The 19,712-nt window shown below is 43.2% G+C and overlaps 1 protein-coding gene across 3 annotated transcripts in view; it reads left to right on the top strand.

The window, feature by feature from the left end:
• PDE7B (phosphodiesterase 7B) overlaps positions 1-19,712 on the top strand; it is a 1,141,924-nt gene that overhangs the window by 937,398 nt on the left and 184,814 nt on the right. For all 3 annotated transcript variants that reach the window (XM_078649225.1, XM_078649226.1, XM_078649227.1), the window contains one exon: positions 17,394-17,477. In XM_078649225.1, coding sequence (XP_078505351.1) covers positions 17,394-17,477 — 84 coding nt within the window. The remainder of the gene's footprint in view (positions 1-17,393; positions 17,478-19,712) is intronic.

Raw genomic sequence — 19,712 nt, 5'->3', positions numbered from 1 at the left:
GGTTTGGGGCATGGCAAGGCCAAGGAGAAAGGGGTGAACTCGAATGCCTGCGAGGGGTTTCCCACCTTGCGTGAGGAGACATTTTGCCACCCGTTCTCCCAGGCCAGTTCATAAGTAATTTTTGTCTCACAAACTTCTTTCTTTGTAGAGGTAAATAAACTACCTTTTCTGCAAACAACACTGGCTCAAGTAACACAATGTTGCACCATGCAACATGCTGCTAAGTAACATTTTCAGGTCCAAAAAATCTAGTTAGACGGTTGCATTCTACAAAGAGGCCACTGACATGATTTACATTGTGACCTTCAGGCCATCTTTCAAGCCATTCCAAAGTTAGCGCCATATTGTTGACCACAGTGCACAGTCATTGTGTGTCACGTGACTACATTACAGCCTATTAGGGACCTTCACAGGGCGGGGAAATACTAGATTAATACCCTATGCTACTGAGCAGACAACAATTGTACATTGCGGCAAGTCAACAATGAGAGACACACAAGAAGAATTGGAGCAAAATAGTGCTCCATTAAAGTTTATTCTACTGAGAACCTTAGTGTAACACCATTGGGTCCGCTAATGTAATATAGCGGCAGGTATCTGATTCCAGGTGACAAGGATAGGCTAAGCATATGTGAGGTTGCCCAGCCAACAGGGTTGTAAAGCTGGCCCCTGCAGCCCCAATGGTGTGGGGTGGCCCACAACTCTTCGGGGGGGCTCAAACATTGAGGCAGCCACCACTCAACCCAAAGCCAATGAAAACGCGAGGACATGGCTTAACGGCTAGAGCGACCTACCTTGAAGCTGGGGAACCAGGTCCGAGTTTGGCAGGAGGCTCAAACATCCTGGGATTCTAGACAAATCACTTAATCTCCCCGTGCCTAACAAAAAGAAAAATGAAAGGGTCTGTATGTAAAGTAACTGGTGCTCATGCAAAGTGCTCTGATACCTCCAAGTCAGGTTTGCGCTATATAAAACTGCAAAAAAAAAATGTTAAATATGGGGGACTCAGAGACCCCTCGTCACATTATGCAGGCGGGCACCATCATTTTGCCTTGCACCACTTCCAGCCAAGATTGTCACTAAAGGATAGGGGCTCTCTTGATGCATTTCTAAGAAATATAAACTTCATGATATACAGAAACCAAAGAAAAAACAGCAAAGCCTTTTGAAGAAGAACATTTAAATTGCATACATGTGTAAGCCTCTTCATGAACATTAAGTTCTTTGCTATTGTTGTAACAATTGACAAGGGGTCAGGCCACATTCATTCTGCCAGTGCTGGGTTTAGGACAGTGTCTTGTCATTTTGTACCATTCACTGTCCTGCTCGCCTTGTGAGCAGGGAAAACCTCAGAGAGCTCAGAGCTCCTTAGTACAGTTTCCAACCCGTGGTGGAGACCATGCTCTACAGTAGGTGGGGGTGGGCGGCGCAGAGTTTTGCACCCCCAAACCTCCTGTTGAAGACTTAAGAGTGGAGCCTGGTCTCCAACTCTAGTCCACTCATATTAGGTTTGATCCTATGGTATGGATGGTGAAATGGCAGTTGCGGGCAATGTATGGAGATTGGATGGATTTAGGACCAGAGACGTCGCTCCGATAGCACCGCTCACCAGGGTCGGACTGGACTGTAGGGCAATCAGGCTGGCTGTGCCCATAGGGCTTTGTCTGACAGGTAAGTGTCTGGGCCGGTTTTTTGGGGGGCTGTTTGTAGGCCTGTTTTATGGTTTGTTATGGTTATGTTTTATGGTCTGCTGGGCCAGTTTGTACAGTTGATTTCACTGATATTAAAACAAACATTGCCCGCAGCAAGCACAAATCATGCTTCCATACTTTGCAAACACATACGCAGCTTGTCTTGCAAATTCGAAACTGCCTCTAATTGCAAACAAGTGGCAGTTTGTTTTTGTACAGAAAGGCTGCGCAAAAAAAAATCCAGCGTGCTACAGAGGCACTCTTCAATCATGGCGCGTACATTGGCGCTAGGCAGCTAATTGTCAGCGCAGGGAGAAAGGACCAGAATGCATTAATACGATGCATTCCTGCCCTTTCACATTGGTGTAGGGCAGCGCAGCAAGAAGACTTTTGGCACAGCCCTACACCAATTCCTCATAAATGAGGCCCTGAGTGTGCTGTAGAGGAGGCGGTGCAGTGCAGAGGCCGCACAGATTGGTTTACGGCGCCAGCACCGGCTGAGTTAGAAATACACAGCGCTCCCCTTCCAGGGCCGGACTGGGAACCAAAACCGGCCCTGGCAAAGTGCTCGGCCGGCCCCCCCTGCCCCCTGGGCGGGAGGGGGGCGAGCGCTTTGCCAGGGCCGCTTTTCAGCCGATTTTGTTACAGGGCCGATTTTGCAGCTATGCTGCAAAAACGGCTCTGCAACAAAAACGGCCCCCAGAGCCCAAAACCGGCCCCCACCCATGCGGCCGACCGGGGGATTACCCGGTGCCCACAACGGCCAGTCCGGGCCTGTCCCCTTCGCTCTTGCCAGAACCGTAGCCAGTACCTCACTCTGCGGGGACATTTCACTTTTTACCCCCAGATATCTTCTGTTTAAAATTGGAGTAGCTGAACAAGTTCGCAAGCCAGTGCTCAATGAACACAGTAAACTGCCACATACGAGGGGGCAGATTTACAAGCCCCTTGCACCACTTTTGCGTCATTTTTAACGTGGGAAAAGTGACTTGTAAATAAGCCCCGAGATACATAAATGCCGCACATAAGGACACTGAAGACAGAAAAAATCACACATTTGTATCATGAATACTTGGTTGCTTGGCTGCTAATCCTTCTCAGCCCTAACGCTGCGGCCATATTAAAGAGTCTTCAACATGGCCCCACTGGCTCAGTGGGCGTAGATTAAAATACTCTGTGTACAGATGCAGTTCTTCACTCCTTACAGAGTAATGAGCAGGAATTTTGCTTGGTGAGCGCATACAGGAAAGCCTCCACCCTGTTATGGCCTGGAGCAAAGAAGCGGTTATTACTAGAGATTGCACAAAATGAGGTTGCACGCGTAAATACTTTCTGCCTATTCACTGGTCAGCACAATGTTTCGGACTTCACTCAAACAGGAGAATGACATTAAAAAGCGTGAAAATCAGTTATGTTCTGAAGCTCTGCAACCCTGTAAGTAGTAAAACCCAGGATGAAGAGGAGTTGGAAGCGAGCAAGAATGACGGTGGTAGTGAGAGGCAGAGAAAAAGAGAGGAGGTGGACTGAGACATTGAAAGAGACAGAGAGCGAGAAATAGAAACAAGCCTTGGCAAAACCAATTGGTCTTTGCCAGATCTATGAGGAGTGCTGATGTAGCGGCAACAGCCATATGTATCCTACACGCAGTGAGCACTCTAGCCTGTCCATGATGCACTCCCTTGGTATGGAATGTCCTACACGGTCCTACTGTAAGGTTGCTCCACTTAAGTATTTTTAGGACTCACCTACCAGACAATGCAAGCTGTCTGGTTTTGTAAAACCTATTGTGAACTTACAGTTGGCTTAGAGTCCACCCACTGCTAACCATTGGTTGGCTTTTTTGTCACTCTCATTAGTTTGCCTTTTTATTGGTTGCCTTGTGTGGGCTTGCCTTCCTTTTCTGTGTTTGTGCATTCCCTGAATCACTGCCTCTTTACATGTGTACGTCCACTGCTTAATTTTCAAGAACTACATTTTTCTTTTTGGATGAGCACTCCATGAGCGGGTATGTGTATTCCAGCTGCCTCCCTGTGTACTTCTCTTCCCCTCCACAGCTCTCTCTCGCTCATGTGCTTCTCATCAGCCCCAATCATGTGGTATTCGCCCTCGTATGTGTCTCACACCCCCATGTTGCTTTCTCGCTCGTGTGCATCTCCCTTGAGTGCTACTTTCCTCTCCAACGCCCGGTTCCTGGTACTTTCCCCTCCAACTTCCTGTGACTCTGGCAGTCATATTTAGGCCTTGTAACCCTTTCCAACATCATGTCTTATTTAACATATGGATTGTCCATGTTAATACATTCTATGTGCAAATGAAACACAGGTAACCACGTACAGTTGTAAATCATCTTTTTGCAAACTTATGCTGGATTTGGATTTGTTTACATAGGAGATAAACTATAGTATGTATACCTTTTCTCACACGTATTTCTTTCACAGCACCCCACAAGATATACAAGGGCAGCAGTGTTTTAGAGCATATAATGATTTTACTGCAGGTTTGTGCAATAAAGCTTCACAGTTGACACCTAAGCATTTTAGGCCTCGAAAGCATGAGGAGAGACAGAGAGCATATTGTGCTGTGGCAGCCATTGAGGAGCAGAACTCTGCTGTGTTTACTTGGCTTCTTAGCAAATACTGTGGGCCACACACACACACTCACACACATTCTCTCTCTCTATCGCTCCCTCTCGTCACCTCTCTCTCTCTCATACAGTCATTTCCAAATCAGTCAGTTAGATATTCATTGACACACCTCATGTTCTCTCAAATGTAGGTTTAGATTATAAGTGTTCACTTATACTCTCCCACGTATGTTCACCTCTGCACTTACATATGTGGTAAATCGTAGCAGGCATATTTATGTTGCCAAGCCCTAATTTGCATATATGCTAACATATTTTGAGCCTCATTTACAAGGCCCTGTGTGCCGCCGGAACGTCTCTTAGTGCCGGTCCGGCGGCACACGCTGCAGGCCCATATCTACAAGGCCGTGTAAAACCACCCTGTGCGGCTTTTCATGGCCTTGTAGATATGGACTGAGGCACAGCAGCGCATGGCTGCACTGTGTTGCTTTACCCTGCGATAGGGAGGCGTGCCATGGACTTTATGGTGGGTGTTCCAACATAAAACCCATGGCATTTGACACATTCCCAGATGTTCTAGATCTCGTAAACCTGTGAATGCGTCAAAAGCCTCCGCCTCCTCAGGGGAGGCGTAGGGGAGGCACAATGAGGAGAAATACCTCTATTTCTCCTTCTTTTTCCTTTTTATGTGTGTGCTGTGGTCTGCAGCACACATAGAAAGAGGGAAAAGCCTCTCAGGACTGTTTTTGTGCTTGAATGCGTCCCTTCCTGCATAAAAACAATAATCTCTGCATCGCAGGCACCCTTGCACCTTGGTGGATGTATGACGTTACAACGCTTACTTTTACATCGCATGCCTTTACAACGCGGTTTTTACATTGCATACCTTTACAACGCATAGTGCTTTGGGGTGCTGGATAGTGAATAGTTTAATTTACTATTCCAACTCCAGTCCCCGTGGACACTAGGGAAGGCGTTGGACAGTAAATTAAACTTATTCCCTATCCTAGAGCGCCCCCCGCGCAATGCGTTGTAATGGTTTGCATTGTAAAAGTTGCGATGTAAAGGCACTGCGTGGTAAAAGTTGCGTTGTAAAGGATGTTTACCCACCTTGGTTGGCCATTGGGTGCCAGCGCAGGGGAAAAGGACAGGAATGCGCTGTATCTGATTTATATGACGCATTCCTGCACTTTTCTTTTGCTGTAGGGCCACACAGCAAGAAGGCTTGTGGCGCTGCCCTGCGTCAAAATTTAGTAAATGAGGCCCTGTGTTTTACAGTAACCTAGACGCCAGATCCACATCTAAGTTGCACTCACAGTTACACATTCAAGTCAGACATATTAAGTCGTACTAACCAACTGAGAACCATTAAAGAGCCTCCTTCAAATTCCAGGTAGTTTTTTATCACCAATACAAAAATATTACGTCACTGGGTGTCGATTTTATGTTATTAATTTTCATTAGGCTACATTTTTGCGAAGGATTTTAGTAAAGAATATTTTTGTTAGGCGATATTTAGGCCACACTATTCTCATACCATTCTTGTGTTGGGATTTCCCTTTGGGATTGGTTTAATGATGCCCTGAAAAACGGTTGTGTACCAGGGGCGTGTTCATGAGGAATGCTTTTGGAGAAGGGAAATAGAAGTTTAATGCATCGCCATTAAGCCACTGACTCTCTCATGATCAAGCAAAGTGAAACAAAGTCTAATTCCTGCCGAACCCAGAGACGGCCACCCAGTACCGGTGGTGCTCTTAGACCATGATAGTCAAAGACATAGAAACACATAACACAACTTCAACTTGAAACTAATTGTAAACAGGAGATACTCAGACATGGTAGAAGATGTGCCAGAGGCAATGAACACTGTAGCATGGTACATGGGCCATTGATTTCTAAAGCAAACCATTCTACATTGGTGTCAGCCCCTATTTTCTTTATACTGAGGTAGACGCAATACTCCGTAAAAAGACTGCCTTTACTTGTGCTACTCTCATCTGGAGCAGTGTGCAGGGGGTGTATTGTTCCTGGGCTCTTTGTTCTTTTACATAGAGGAGAGGTGTGGCGCAGCGGCCAGAGTGGAGGCCTCCATAGAGCAGGGATCACGGCGGCAGCCCAGCTCAGCATCATGTGACTCTGGGCAATAGCTCACTTAATCTCCCTGACAGCCTCCAGTGCCTTGAAACCTTAAGGGGTGATATGTTTGTGCTTTACACCTATGGATTATTTACAGCTAATCGGGAGGGATATTAAACTGTCCACAATGGTGCTGCCAGCAAGGCATACTACACATCTGTGCCCATCCTATAGGAAGCCCTAATGACCCTATTCCTTTAATTGAGAATTCATTTCCTGCAGATCTCTGTCTTTCCTTCTCTATCTGCTTCAATTCCACTTCTGTCTTCCTTTACTACCTGGCTGCAATATGTCTTCATGTATTCATTGCTTTGCCTGTGAGAGGCACTCTGGGTAAGAAAAACATTATTGAAGTAAAAACACAATAAATATGGTACTGTGAAGTAAGGCATTGTTTGGACATTCCCTTCAAAGATCCTGAGCGAATCCTTGGGTGTGGTAAATCCTAAACACAAAAATGTACGGTAAGGATAATCTTAGGACCTTTGGCTAAGAATTTAGTTTTGGGGTCGTTTTCTCTTTCAAGATCAGTTCACAATCATGTTCTGTCAATCTGTTATACCAAAGTTATTGTGTTTCACTTAAATGCACAAGTACAATTTTGGTTAACCAAAGCTCTGAACTAAATTCATTGTTTTGTAGTTAACAATGTGAAATCAAGAAGATATGCACAACGTGTGGCAAATTAGCCAGAATACAGTTGTTTTCGACCTGTTTATCATAATTTTAATAATTTTCAGGGTCAAGGTGGGATTCTCAGGCAATTGTGGATGATTCCTCCATCCTTAACATTTCTAGTGACTTCAAAAGACTTCATGAACATACTATGGGATCTTATAGTTGGTAGAGTTTTGGAAGAAATGGGGATCTCTGTTAGTAGTGGCTTGCACCTTGTCCATGTAGGGACCCTTATTCTAGTCAGGATGAGGGAATTACACAGCTAAGATAACCCATGCTCACCCCTTGGTAGCTTGGCACGAGCAGTCAGGCCCATCTGAGACGCAATGGGTAAAGCATTTGTACCAACACTCACAGTATCACAGTGAAAACACTACAAAAGAACACTACACCAGTTTAGAAAAAGAACCAATCTTTATCTAAGTAAAACAAGACCAAAATGACAAAAATTCAACGTACATAAGCAAAGATAGCACTTTTAAAAGGTTAAGCCAGTTCAGTCCATAGAAATCTATAGATGCATTGGTTTTTGCACAAAGTACCTTTGATGTGTCAAAATCAGAGACGAAAAACAGCCGCAGAGGAGGTGAGGCGCCGGAAACCAAAAGCGATGCCTCATTTCCTTTATCCCAGCAGAATGGAGGCGTCAGATCTTTCTGCACGGCAGGAGAAGTATTGCGTCAATTCCTTACTGTGAGAGGAGGTGAAGCGTTGATTTCCATACACGCGGCCTCAAATTCGTACTGCATAAGATACAAGGTCAAAGTACGATGCTTAAAAAATACTTCAAGCTGGGTCAATGCAGCAGAGCAGATGCTGTGTAAATTTCCTAGCCGCAAATCAGGTGATGTGTTGATTCTTCAGCCGCTCCGCAAGGTCTGCGTCGAGGTTGGAGCGGGTGCCACGGACCTCAGGCAGTGGTGATCTTTCAGCCACACCGGAGGCGCTGTGTCGATTGTTCGGCCACGCGACGGCGATGCATTGAATCTTCAACTACACGGAGGTGCTGCTTTGGAAAAATGGATGCTGGGAGTTGATGCGTGGAATTTTTTCTCTCTATGCAGCAAAACCACCTTCAAGGCCCAGAACTGGAATTGGCACCACTTGGCAGGTCAGAACTCCCAGCAGAAATGTTCAGGGGATGCACATGAAGTCATTGATGGCCCTGAGACTTCCTAACAGAAGGCAAGCACACTTAAGCCCTTGGATAATCTTGCCAAGCAGGATACAGAAAGCACCAGTCGAGTTCTTTCACTGCCCGAGACAGAAGCAGCAAGTAGTAGGCCAGAACAACCCAGCAAAAAGCAGAGTGGAAGTTCCCCTCCTACAGCTTCTGCTTGGCAGAATCTACTCTTAGTCCAGAAGTGTTCTGGGGTTGTGGTGTTATAGCTTCAGTACTTATACCAGTCTCTGTCTTTGAAGTAGGGAAACTTCAAAGTAAAGTCTTTGTAGTGCACATGGCCCTGCCTTTTCCTGACCTGGTTTAAGACACACTACAGCAGGGTGGAGACAGCTTTGTGTGAGGAAAGGCACAACCCTATTCAGGTGTCAGTAACAAATCCTGCCACCACACTAGCTCAGGAAGACCCATCAACCTGGTGATGGACCATCAATATATACAGGGCACACCTCAGCTCTCTTTGTGTGACTATCTAGAGTGAATGCACAAATAGCCCAACAGTCACTCTCTCTCAGAGGGAAAATTAAATAAATCATTTTCCCTCAGCACCGTCCCTCGAAATCCCCCTCATGCGGCCCCACCACCACACCGCTATTACCTGCACAGACCGCGGCTGGAAAGGGAGTGATAGTTCTTGCAATAGTGAAAAACGACATTAGCAGTATTTCACTATCAGGACATGTCCTACCTTTTAAATACACTGCACCCTGCCCATGGGCCTAACTTAGGGGTGCCTTCCATGTAATAAAAGGGAAGGTTTGGACCTGGTAATGGGTGCATTTGCCAGGCCAACATGGCAGTTTAAAACTGCACACACAAATACTGCAGTGGCAGGTCTGAGACATGTTTTCAGGGCTATTCAAAGGGGATGCACAATCAGTGCTGCTGGCCCAGTAGTAGCATTTGAATTACAGGCCCTGCACTTGACTAGGGACTTACCGGTAAATTAAATATGCCACTCATGGAAAACCATTCACATTACAATTTCCAAAGGGAGCACTTGCACTTTAGCACTGATCAGAAGTGGTTAAGTGCCCAGAGCTCTACAACCAGCAAAAAAGAAAGTCAGCTCACAGTCAAAAACAGGAGGTCAGAAGCAAAAAAGACAGGGGGAAAACATGCCAAACATGCCAGGTCTAATTAGTATGTTACACAAATGCTTGTAACATAACATAACATAAAGTAACAACAATACCGCTAAAGACCAACTGGACCAGCTGTTACAACTCTAGTAGAGCTTCTTACGTGTTCTGGGATACACATTCTTCCCCACTGACTGGCCTTTCTAAATGTACACCCCAAATGCAGGCAATAACTCTGTCCCTATGGCCGCTGTTCCAATGCATGAGTTCCTTGCATGGTCTAATTCTCCACATTCGCCAAGTTTCCAGCATGACAATGCCAAAAGAATGGGAGCCAAGCTTTCAAATAACAGAGAGGCTTCTAACCTGGAAAAAGTTACCTTACAAAGCATAAATGTCACCCTAATGGATAACAATGCTAAAATATCCCCCTTAACCCCTTCCATGCAGCCGTCGGCCATTGGCCGACAACAACGCAACCTCCCTGGTGCTGCCGTCGGCCAATGGCCCCGCCCGTTTTGCGGAAGTGCCGCACTTCCGCAAAATCGGCGGCACAGTGGAGGGGTTAATTAATAGCAAAGAACAACTTAAGCACCAAAAAGGAAAGTTGTGTAGCCATTCACCTAGATTTATTTTGCCATGGAAAACATGGCTAACAAAAGGTTGATATAAATTGGGATCCATGGACTATGTCTAATAACGCCTTATATGCTCGAGTTAACTTGTCACTTATTTTTAGCGTTCTAGTACATACCTCTCTGTCAATTGATATGTCGTTGTTTTGCTCGCCTTTGTAAATGGAAATAAATCTTGCCGGAAAATCACAAATTTGGATGGGTGGGTTGCTCCTTCACAATAAGCAAAGAGCTAAGGGGGACAAGTCATAAGAGGCAGAGTCACTGACTGTCCCCCCTAAGCTGTGTTTCCACACAAATGTCATTTTTTACAAACTCTGCCCAAAAGAAATTGGGAACATGAAAAAATGAGTAAGAAAAGCTTGTTTGCTAATTGCTCACTAACAAACTCAATTTAAGCCTTGCGGCTAGAGAGGTCGATGTCGAAGCAGTTTACTTCTTAGAAACTTGAAAAGTGACAGCCTAATGTTTTTCTCCATGCGAAGTCTGATATCAAGAAGTCAATGTTGAGCTGGGTTCTGTTTGGCATTTGATTTTATTTCCTAGCCCAGACACAACTTCTGCAGAATGATCTACTGAATTTCTGTGAGGTGGGGCATTTGCAGCTAATCCCCTCAAGAGATGAGTAAAAAGAGCCCCCATGAGCCCAGGTGCTATTCTGCGTGGTGAAGCACACATTGAAGGTCCATGGCGCATGTGCCTGTGTTCAGATGTATGAATAATGTAATAGTTCTGCAGGAAGTCAGGACGATTTACTAGGAATGTCCCAAAACCTGGTTCCAGCACAAAAATAGTTGCCAAAACCTGATTCTGGAAGGATCCCATTCAGTGTTAGTAGTGACCAAGCCAACAAATTAAAACAAAAGGTTAACCGCATCGCTGCTAGAGCGATTCCCCTGCTTTGCTGGACAGCAATAAAAACGGGTGTGGTCATGACGAGCTCAGCTCGTCATGAGCACAGGAGCACTGTACTGCATGACGAGCTGAGCTCGTCATGAGCATGGAAGGGGCTAAACCAGAGCCGAGCCAAGGGTCTGGCTTGGCTCTAAGAGCTTGAATAAGAGCCAAGCCCTGAAAATATTTGACATGCAATTCATGCAACAGACATCATGTAAAAATACGATAGTGTCTCATCAAAATTAAAAAATATTATATATTTCATTAACATGTGGAAGTGTTCCACCTCAGTACATCATATTATATCACTGCATTGCGGGCATTTATTATATGTGATCGTTTTTAAACATTAACTTAAAAACATTCCTGAACGTCCTCTTGACAATGCCATTAGTGAACTAAGAGGCACGTCAGCTGTCATTTGTACCCTATATGCGGTATTGGTTTTTATTACCGGCAGATCAACATTATAGTCTATTATGCAAAAAACAAAGTTTTTGTACCGCGCACATGTTCAACACACGCGTTTGTACGCGCTTTTATGTGATAATGAAGGAAAAGGAGGCTCTTTGGATATAATATATGCCTAGTACTACACAATTTGGTCAAGCTAGTAGCAGGATTTCTCGTTTTACATTGCACGATTCAGCTGCTAGATGGCTATATCTTTCTCTCGCATGTTTTACAAAGGGCACTGCTTTGTCTATAATGTTTGGCACCTGAGGGTAGAATGTGGGTGGCAGACAGAAGCCACATGAAAGCTTGGCTTGTTTTGAGCTTGACGGTCCAAAATAACCTTGAGCTGAGCCAGAAGCAGCTATCTGGCTCGACCCTGGCTCGAGCTTACAACAGCTTGCCCATCTCAATTCAATGTCACTACTATGCAAACACACAGAACCACACAAAACCATACAGCTTATGATCTTAATATAAAGAAGATGGAGCACAGAACACTGAGAAAATAGCAAACATTTTTTGAACTGTTAATATTCTCGGAGATCCACCCTACAGAAAGACCAAGAATCACTCCAGCACAGCGGATGGTGGTTGTGGAAACCAGACCTGCAGGGGCGATGGAGCATGAGGCATCTTTAGATTTGTGGACTAGTTAGACTGTGGGAAGAAAAAAACATGACATTAGAGAGGCAGAGCCTGTCTGCCTTGAGATATTGAGAGACAGTATATATCAGCTGAGGAGGGGCCGGCTACTGTCATTGAAGATGGAAAGTGTAGAAAGGGGTGGGGTGAACATGACTCATGTGGAGCAAGTAGTTACAGAGAATGTGTACATGGGGCTGTCTTCTTATGTGTGGAGACTCCGCAGCTGTAAAGATTCTACTTGTAAAATACCTTTGTGAATAGCAAACAATTATAAACTTACACAGAAGTGTACGCTTACCTTTGTGAATAAGGCCCTGTATGTTTGAATCGCTACTTCTGGTCCCTTTTATTAATATAGTGACCTTAACAGACAGGCTGCCAGGCTTGCCAGAAGGCTTTCAACATGCAGATGGTGTTTTAGCAACAGACTTCACCCCGGCCGACAGCTGCATGTGAAAAGATGTACCATTTCTCGCTGCTCATCTCCAGCGTGGCAGTTTATTACACACAGAGTGAGATTCCAAGAGGAGGACACACTCTTCTTGGGAAGGTTCCCATTGGAGCTCTTGGAGCTTCTTCAAGGGCTTGGCTCTTGCAGAAGTTCTTCATGAACATGCTACATTGGCCGATAATATGCTGTGCCCCAACCTCCTGCGTCTTCTAAGCAATTGACTAGCCTTGTTGACATTTACCACGTGCAGCATGCACGAACAGCCTTGCTTGAAAACCTCCATCCTAGCATCTCTGTTTAACACCCTGAAAGAATTAGTTTAAGAGAATGTGGCATAATGATCAGAGCTGCCGACCTTGGAACTGGGGAGCCAAGCTCAAGTCCCAGCATTGCTCAACATTCTGTCATTATGAGCAAATCTCTTACTATCCCTGTGTTTAATTTTTTTTTTTTTTTTTAATGAATGTGACTTTGTGTAATGTAACTGGTGCTCGTGTAAAGCGCTCCAATGCCCTTGGGCCGAGTTTGTGATATATAAAACTGCAAAAGAAACAAATAAATATGGTTAACAGAGTTGTATGTGTAACAGAAGTAATAAAACCATTCATTACTGGTTGGGTTACCATAATAGACAACATAGTAATAAACTTAGAATTACATATTCATTTAAGATATGCACAGTGTTTAATTTGTAATGTATACATATAGATTCCCTGAAAAACCCAAAGGTTAAAGTAAAGTTAGGTGTTAAAATGAGACAAGAATTAATGCTAAACCCCCTCCCCCCCAAAGCAAACTGAAATATGCCAGGGATAGATAAATCATTTAACTATAACTTGCATCCTTTCAGGCACTGCTTACCTCCTCGAATATTACCTTGGGAACTGCTGTCCTCCTTAGTAATATGAAGTATATTGTTCTTTAAATCTAATGAGTGATGTCATCAATGCTGTCATTTAACATGTTATGAGTGATGTAATAAGTGAGTGCATTTTGCTGAACAACTTGACCTTATAGGCTCACAGCCATTTCGGCCATTGGTGTCAAATGACAGGCGGATGTATGACGTTACAACGCATGCTTTTACCACACATGCTGCTACAACGCAGTTTTTACAACGCAAACCTTTACAACGCATAGCGCTTTGGGGTGCTGGATAGTGAATAGTTTAATTTACTATTCCAACTCCAGTCCCCGTGGACACTAGGGAAGGTGTTGGATAGTTAATTAAATCGATTCCCTATCCTAGAGCGCCCCCCAGCGCAATGCATTGTAATGGTTTTCGTTGTAAAACCTGCGTTGTAAAAGCACTGCGTTGTAAAAGTTTTGTTGTAAAGGATGTTTTCCATGACAGGCAGGTGGGGCACATCCTCAAGAACTCAAGTTCCACAACTGGAATCTCTCTTAAGCGGCCAAAAGAGAGTGACCTTACCAAATCAAACTCATAGGACTTGTGTAACCATGTTGGGTCAAGACACCTCTATACACTGGTTGTGTGAGATGGAACGATTAGAGGAAGCCAGACCAAAGAATAAAGCAGGACAAAGAAAGTCAGACCAAGGGCCATCCCCAAAGCCTTGCTGGAATCGGAATGCTCCAATTTGTGGCATATGCCTAGAACCCGCAAAACGCAGCAATCTACAACAGATAGAGGCTCATCCTTAGATGTTAGCCACACTCTGCATTCTACCTTTGGCATGTAGTCTGAAATTTCAGATATCTGGAAATGAAGAGCGACAGAGACTCTCACTGGCTCTAATGAGAATGCACCGTTTTTGCATGGAGGTCATTTGGGAATAGTCAGGGGTCGCAGCTGTGACCTCTAGCTTTCTCCCTGATACCCCTGATACTTCCTTTGCGACCACTGGCCTCAGAGGAGTTGCCTGCCACTTATAACATTAATCTATTTCCCCTCTCCCTGAATGTAACACTACTCAACAAAAGACATACACTGCACAAACTGGTTAAGTGTTACATTTAAGCTGCACTCATATTACCCAATCCTGTATGCTAATACTGCTCACCCATAATATATTTATGTTTGGTACAAACTGCCTTGGCGAGGCTGCTATACAGAGCACAACAAGTAAGATAATCTAAAAATAAGCATTCTACCTGTTTGACAGTTTTTGACTGGTTTACACAGGAGAATATCTGGAAAGAGGCATAAGTACAAAAGGGTATCCCAGTGCTACGGGCTGTATTAGTTGTATAACTCTACATGGGGTTGTAGGACACCCAAAACATACATGATGTCACTTTTATTGTCCGAGGATCATGCAATCACCTTTCATGCACCCTCTGGCTCAGCACTCACTTCCTTTAGGAAGATTTACTGTACTGTTGAGAAGCATATTTCCTTCTTTTTTATGTGAAAAGATTCGAAGTATAAACTCTACCTTTCGGTATCCATGAATAACATATTATGTAACACAGGTTTGTACAAGGCGGATGTATGACGTTACAACGCATACTTTTACATTGCAAGCCTTTACAACGCGGTATTTACAACGAATACCTTTACAACGCATAGTGCTTTGGGGCGCTGGATAGTGAATAGTTTAATTTACTATTCCAACTCCAGTCCCCGTGGACACTAGGGAAGGTGTTGGACAGTAAATTAAACGTATTCCCTATCCTAGAGCGCCCCCCAGCGCAATGCGTTGTAATGGTTTGCGTTGTAAAAGTTGCATCGTAAAGGCACTGCGTGGTAAAAGTTGCGTTGTAAAGGATGTTTCCCGTACAAAGCCATTTGTTCAAGTTTTCCGGGATAGGCTGCAAGGGGCCCATTCACAAAGACATTTATGAGTGCACTGAGTAGTACTCCTGTAGTACTACTTCACATACTCATATATGCCTTTGTGCTCAATAGTAAAGCACATAGACAAGAAGGAAAGATGTTTTTTAAGGGTGTCAAAAAGTGATCATTATAAAAGAAAACCACCAAAAACATTCATTTAGGGTTAGCCTAAAGATGCACAAAGGAATTTATGAGTAGGTGAGTCGAGTCGAGCTACTTTGTGTACTCATAAATGCCTTTGTGAATTGACCCCCAAATATCTTATTACACCAGCAATTCATTCTTGCTTTAGTTTGCGAAGGTGGGATTAAGGATGAATTACTCCAGTGGTGTGATACACACAAGCCCACAAATGACTAATAGCAGACGTATACCTGCATACAATAACATAAGTAAAGTATAATGTACCATACATTTCTGTTGTGGAGCTTTTTAAAGAAGAATAGGTAATAGTGACATGGCCCTAAAGTTATTGAAAATTGTTTTTCTTTTTTGTTTCACATGAGGACTTATTTTTATCATAGCTACTGTATGAACATTTTTCCACCACTTACATCTGTTGACAACAAAAGGGTATCTCTTCTTTCACTAAAGGTTTCTTTACTTACCTGGTTCCTGGATTTATCCCAACCTATTCAATGAAAAATAGAATGGCCCTTATTACGATGTTGGATCTAACTACACCAATAAGGACTGGAACAGTCCGACCATAGGTCGGCGGTTCCGACCACAGAATTTGGATGTGACCACCCTATAGACGGTCAGAAACATCAATTTTTCAATGGTAGCTGTGCGGCGGGAAGAAAATGTCCGCAGCACAAGCTGCCATTGAAAAATAGATGTCTGTAAACATCCCTGCACCGTGAGGAAGGCAACATACAGTACCTGTCACACGGTACAGGGATGCTTAGGGTGGCACCATAGGTGCCCCAGGCCCCATAGCAGAGGGCCAAGGGGTGAAGGAGACCCTGCTAGGTATCCCAAAGTCACTTTCCGACAGCCTTTCCATGTCAGAAAGGTCGACATGGAAAGGCTGTGAGAAAGTGGCATCATAATCCCGACGGCGGAGCCGAGGCTGGCTCCACCATCATTATGAGATTATGATGCCTTCTGACGCTCCAATGGGTTCCTTGAGCCCGTCGGAAGCACAGCGGAATCTCCCCGCAGGTTTTCCTCCGACTGTGGCATTGTAATATATCGGTCAGAGGGAAACCATCAATGTTGGGCAGAAAGCCTCCAACAAGTTGTCGGATGGTTTCCGCCTGACATCAAAATCGGGCCCTATGTAGTAAATGGCTCCCCCAGGCCAACCATTGTGACCCTGTTCATGTGATTTTATGTTTCAGTGAACTATTAAAGTGAGCTGCATAAAGTGTACATGCTACAACCAGAAACTAGTTTATTGCTTATTACACTTTCCATATGGGGACAGCTATGGGGCCTGGCTGCTGTTTTTCAAAAACGTACTCCATAATTAGAATAAATCACAAGCTTTGAGATCTGGCTTCTTGGTAAAATGAGTAATTGGGACCTTCATAGATCAGGCCTTCTATCCTTTCTACCTGACTCAACTATACTTCCTCATGTCTAAGCTAATGTCACCACTTCTGCTTGCTGACAGAACTGGTAGAAGATAGTCCATATATTGCACCAAAATTGTGTGAAATGTCTGCCAATAACTCAGACTACATACTTTTCTGGCAAGTTGCATGCTGCTCCGGAATCCATAAAGGATTAGTGTTGAAAATTAGTATAGTGAAATATGAAGTAATTTGAGTGGTGGATATGTTATTCAGGTATTTCGACAGAGAAGGGTAGGTGGTGGGATAGAAGAGGAGTGGGGTAGAAATCTAAATGTTTTACCTTCAAGTTCTGGATTTTGCACCTTAAGTTATGTTTTTTATATCTAAGCATTTTTTCAAATTATTACAAAAGATTGCAAATTTTTTGTTTTAAAGCAAGAAATTCAATTTCCATACCACAATAATTTATTTGGTAATTCCTAAAGTTTGAAAATTCAACATAGATGTGGGACCTCTGGTAGGTGTCATGAAGTATGTTCTTATGTCATATATTTGTCTCTTATTATAGGATGCAGGTGCTTGTCAATTTGAATAGCTCCAGGTAATGCCTATTCTTTCTCTTCTGTATTTTTCAGGAGATTCACTATTGAGAGGTCCAACAGGGTTTCTCTCTGAAAGACGTGGTTCCTTCCCATTTATAGATTTTCGACTCATAAACAGTAAGTAGGCATACACTTTGTCTTCTTCTTGAACATTGATGGTACAATGGATTAAATGTGGTGACATGCCTATTTTTTATGTATCATATTCATGATGTAACCATTTGCAGTAAATGTCATCAATTATACATTAAATAAAGTCATGAGAAAATGATTATGAAGGTCTACACACGACTGAATTTATCATGTAACCATTTGGTTCATTGTACTGTATTGTATTGTAATTGCATTTGTATAGTGCTTACTACCCCTGACGAGGCATCAAAACGCTTTTTAGGTGAGTAGCACGCTACTCCGGGACCCATAGAGGATTAGTGTTGAATTAGTACAGTGAAACATGCCAGTACATTTTTAAGTGGTTGATAGGTTAGTCAGTTATTTGGATGCGGAAGGATAGCAGAAGGATAGAAGATGAAAAAAGGGTTGCATTTATATAGTGCTTGTTACCCCTGATGGGGTGTTGAAGCACGCTACTCCGGAAATCCATAAAGGATTAGTGGTGCATTAGTATGGTGAAATATGAAAGTAATTTGAGTGGTGGATATTAATCAGTTATTTGGAGTGAGAAGGATTGTGGAGGGATACCAGGGGAAGAAAGGTTTGCATTCATATGGCACCTGTTACCCCTGATGGGTGTTGAAGTGATTTTCTGGCAAGTAGCACACTGCTCCGGAATCCATAAAGGATTAGTGTTGAAAATTAGTATAGTGAAATATGAAGTATTTTGAGTGGTGGATATGTTATTCAGTTATTTGGACAGGGAAGGGTAGGTGGCGGGATAGAAGAGGGAAAGAGGTTTCTTTTTTTATAGCGCTTGCTACCCCTGATGGGGTTTTGAATTGCTTTTTTTGGCGAGAAGCACGCTACTCTGAAACCCATAAGGATTAGTGTTCAATTAGTATGGTGAAACATGAAATGAATTTGAGTGGTGGATATGTTAGTCAGTTATTTGGATTGAGAAGGGTTGGGGAGGGGGTAGAAAAGGGAAAAAGGTTTGCATTTATCTAGCACTTGTAACCCTGATGGGGTGTTGAAACGCTTTTTTGGCGAGTAGCATGCTACTCTGGAACCCATAAAGGATTAGTGGTGAATTAGTATAGTGGAATATGGAATTTGAGAAGTGAACATGTTGATCTGTTATTTTGATTGAAAAGGATACTGGAGAGTTAGAAGAGTGAAGGATTTTTTTGTATTTCTTTTTTTTAGGTCATAGCTGTAGAATGAGGCTTTTGGATGAGTAAAAAGGGTTTTTGGAGGGGAAGAGTCAGAGGGAAGAGTTTAGAAAGGTTTGTTTTAGGGGATCGGTATAGTGACAGGTGTCAGATGATGCAAGGAGGAGTAGAGTAGGAGAGAGTCTAGAAAGGGTTATTTTAGGGATCATAGTAAAGGTATGGGGTTTGGGATAAATGAGAGAGTGGATGTAGAGGATATATTGATAGGTGTATAGGGTGAAAGATAGGATAGTGCACTGGAAAGAGTAGTAGAAAGAAGTTTTAGATGAGTCAGAAAGTTGGACTGGAAGATATATTGAGAAAAGTATAGGCTGAGAAATAGGGTAGTGGATTGGAAATGCAAAATTAGAAGAAAGTGATATATATATATATATATATATAGATCCATAAGTACATTGAAAGTATATAGATGCATAAAGGAGGTAAGTATATGTAGATTAAAGATATTTATAGAGGTACAGGATGAGAAATAAGGTAGTGCATTGGATATGATTTTTCAGGAGAAAAGTAACAGACACACATGATCCTAGTACATGGAGGTACATAGATGCACAGTAGAAGCAAGTACAAGTAGACAAGATCATTTATTTAACAACGTAATTAGTCTACATGTTTATACAAAGTACTACAGAAAGATATATGACCTAAAGTGCAAATGTCCATGGTGCAATGAGGGGCACAATTGTCAATAAGGTTTTAAGAAAGACAGCTGAGGGAGTAAATGGTCTGTGAAATCCAGGGTCTGGGAAATCCTTTCTTATTAGGCACAATGAGTCACAATTGAATTTGAGGGGCTCTAATAAAGTACCATGATGGTTGAACAAAACATTTGTTTTAGTAAAACAGCAGATCTTTTAGAAAGGATGAAACCACTGGTGAGTTAACATTTCTTTTATGGAAATAGAGGTTAGTGAGTTGTTTTGTGCTGCCCGAAACTGGTGAATTTGAAACACAGCTCCTCTCTGCACTAATTGTAAAATATGTACACTAGTTTTACCAAAGG

This window comes from Lissotriton helveticus, chromosome 6 (genome assembly GCF_964261635.1).
Source record: "Lissotriton helveticus chromosome 6, aLisHel1.1, whole genome shotgun sequence".
In the NCBI taxonomy this organism is placed as follows: domain Eukaryota; kingdom Metazoa; phylum Chordata; class Amphibia; order Caudata; family Salamandridae; genus Lissotriton; species Lissotriton helveticus.
The sequence above is the reverse complement of the archived record's forward strand: the minus strand, read 5'-3'. Positions and strand labels throughout refer to the sequence as shown.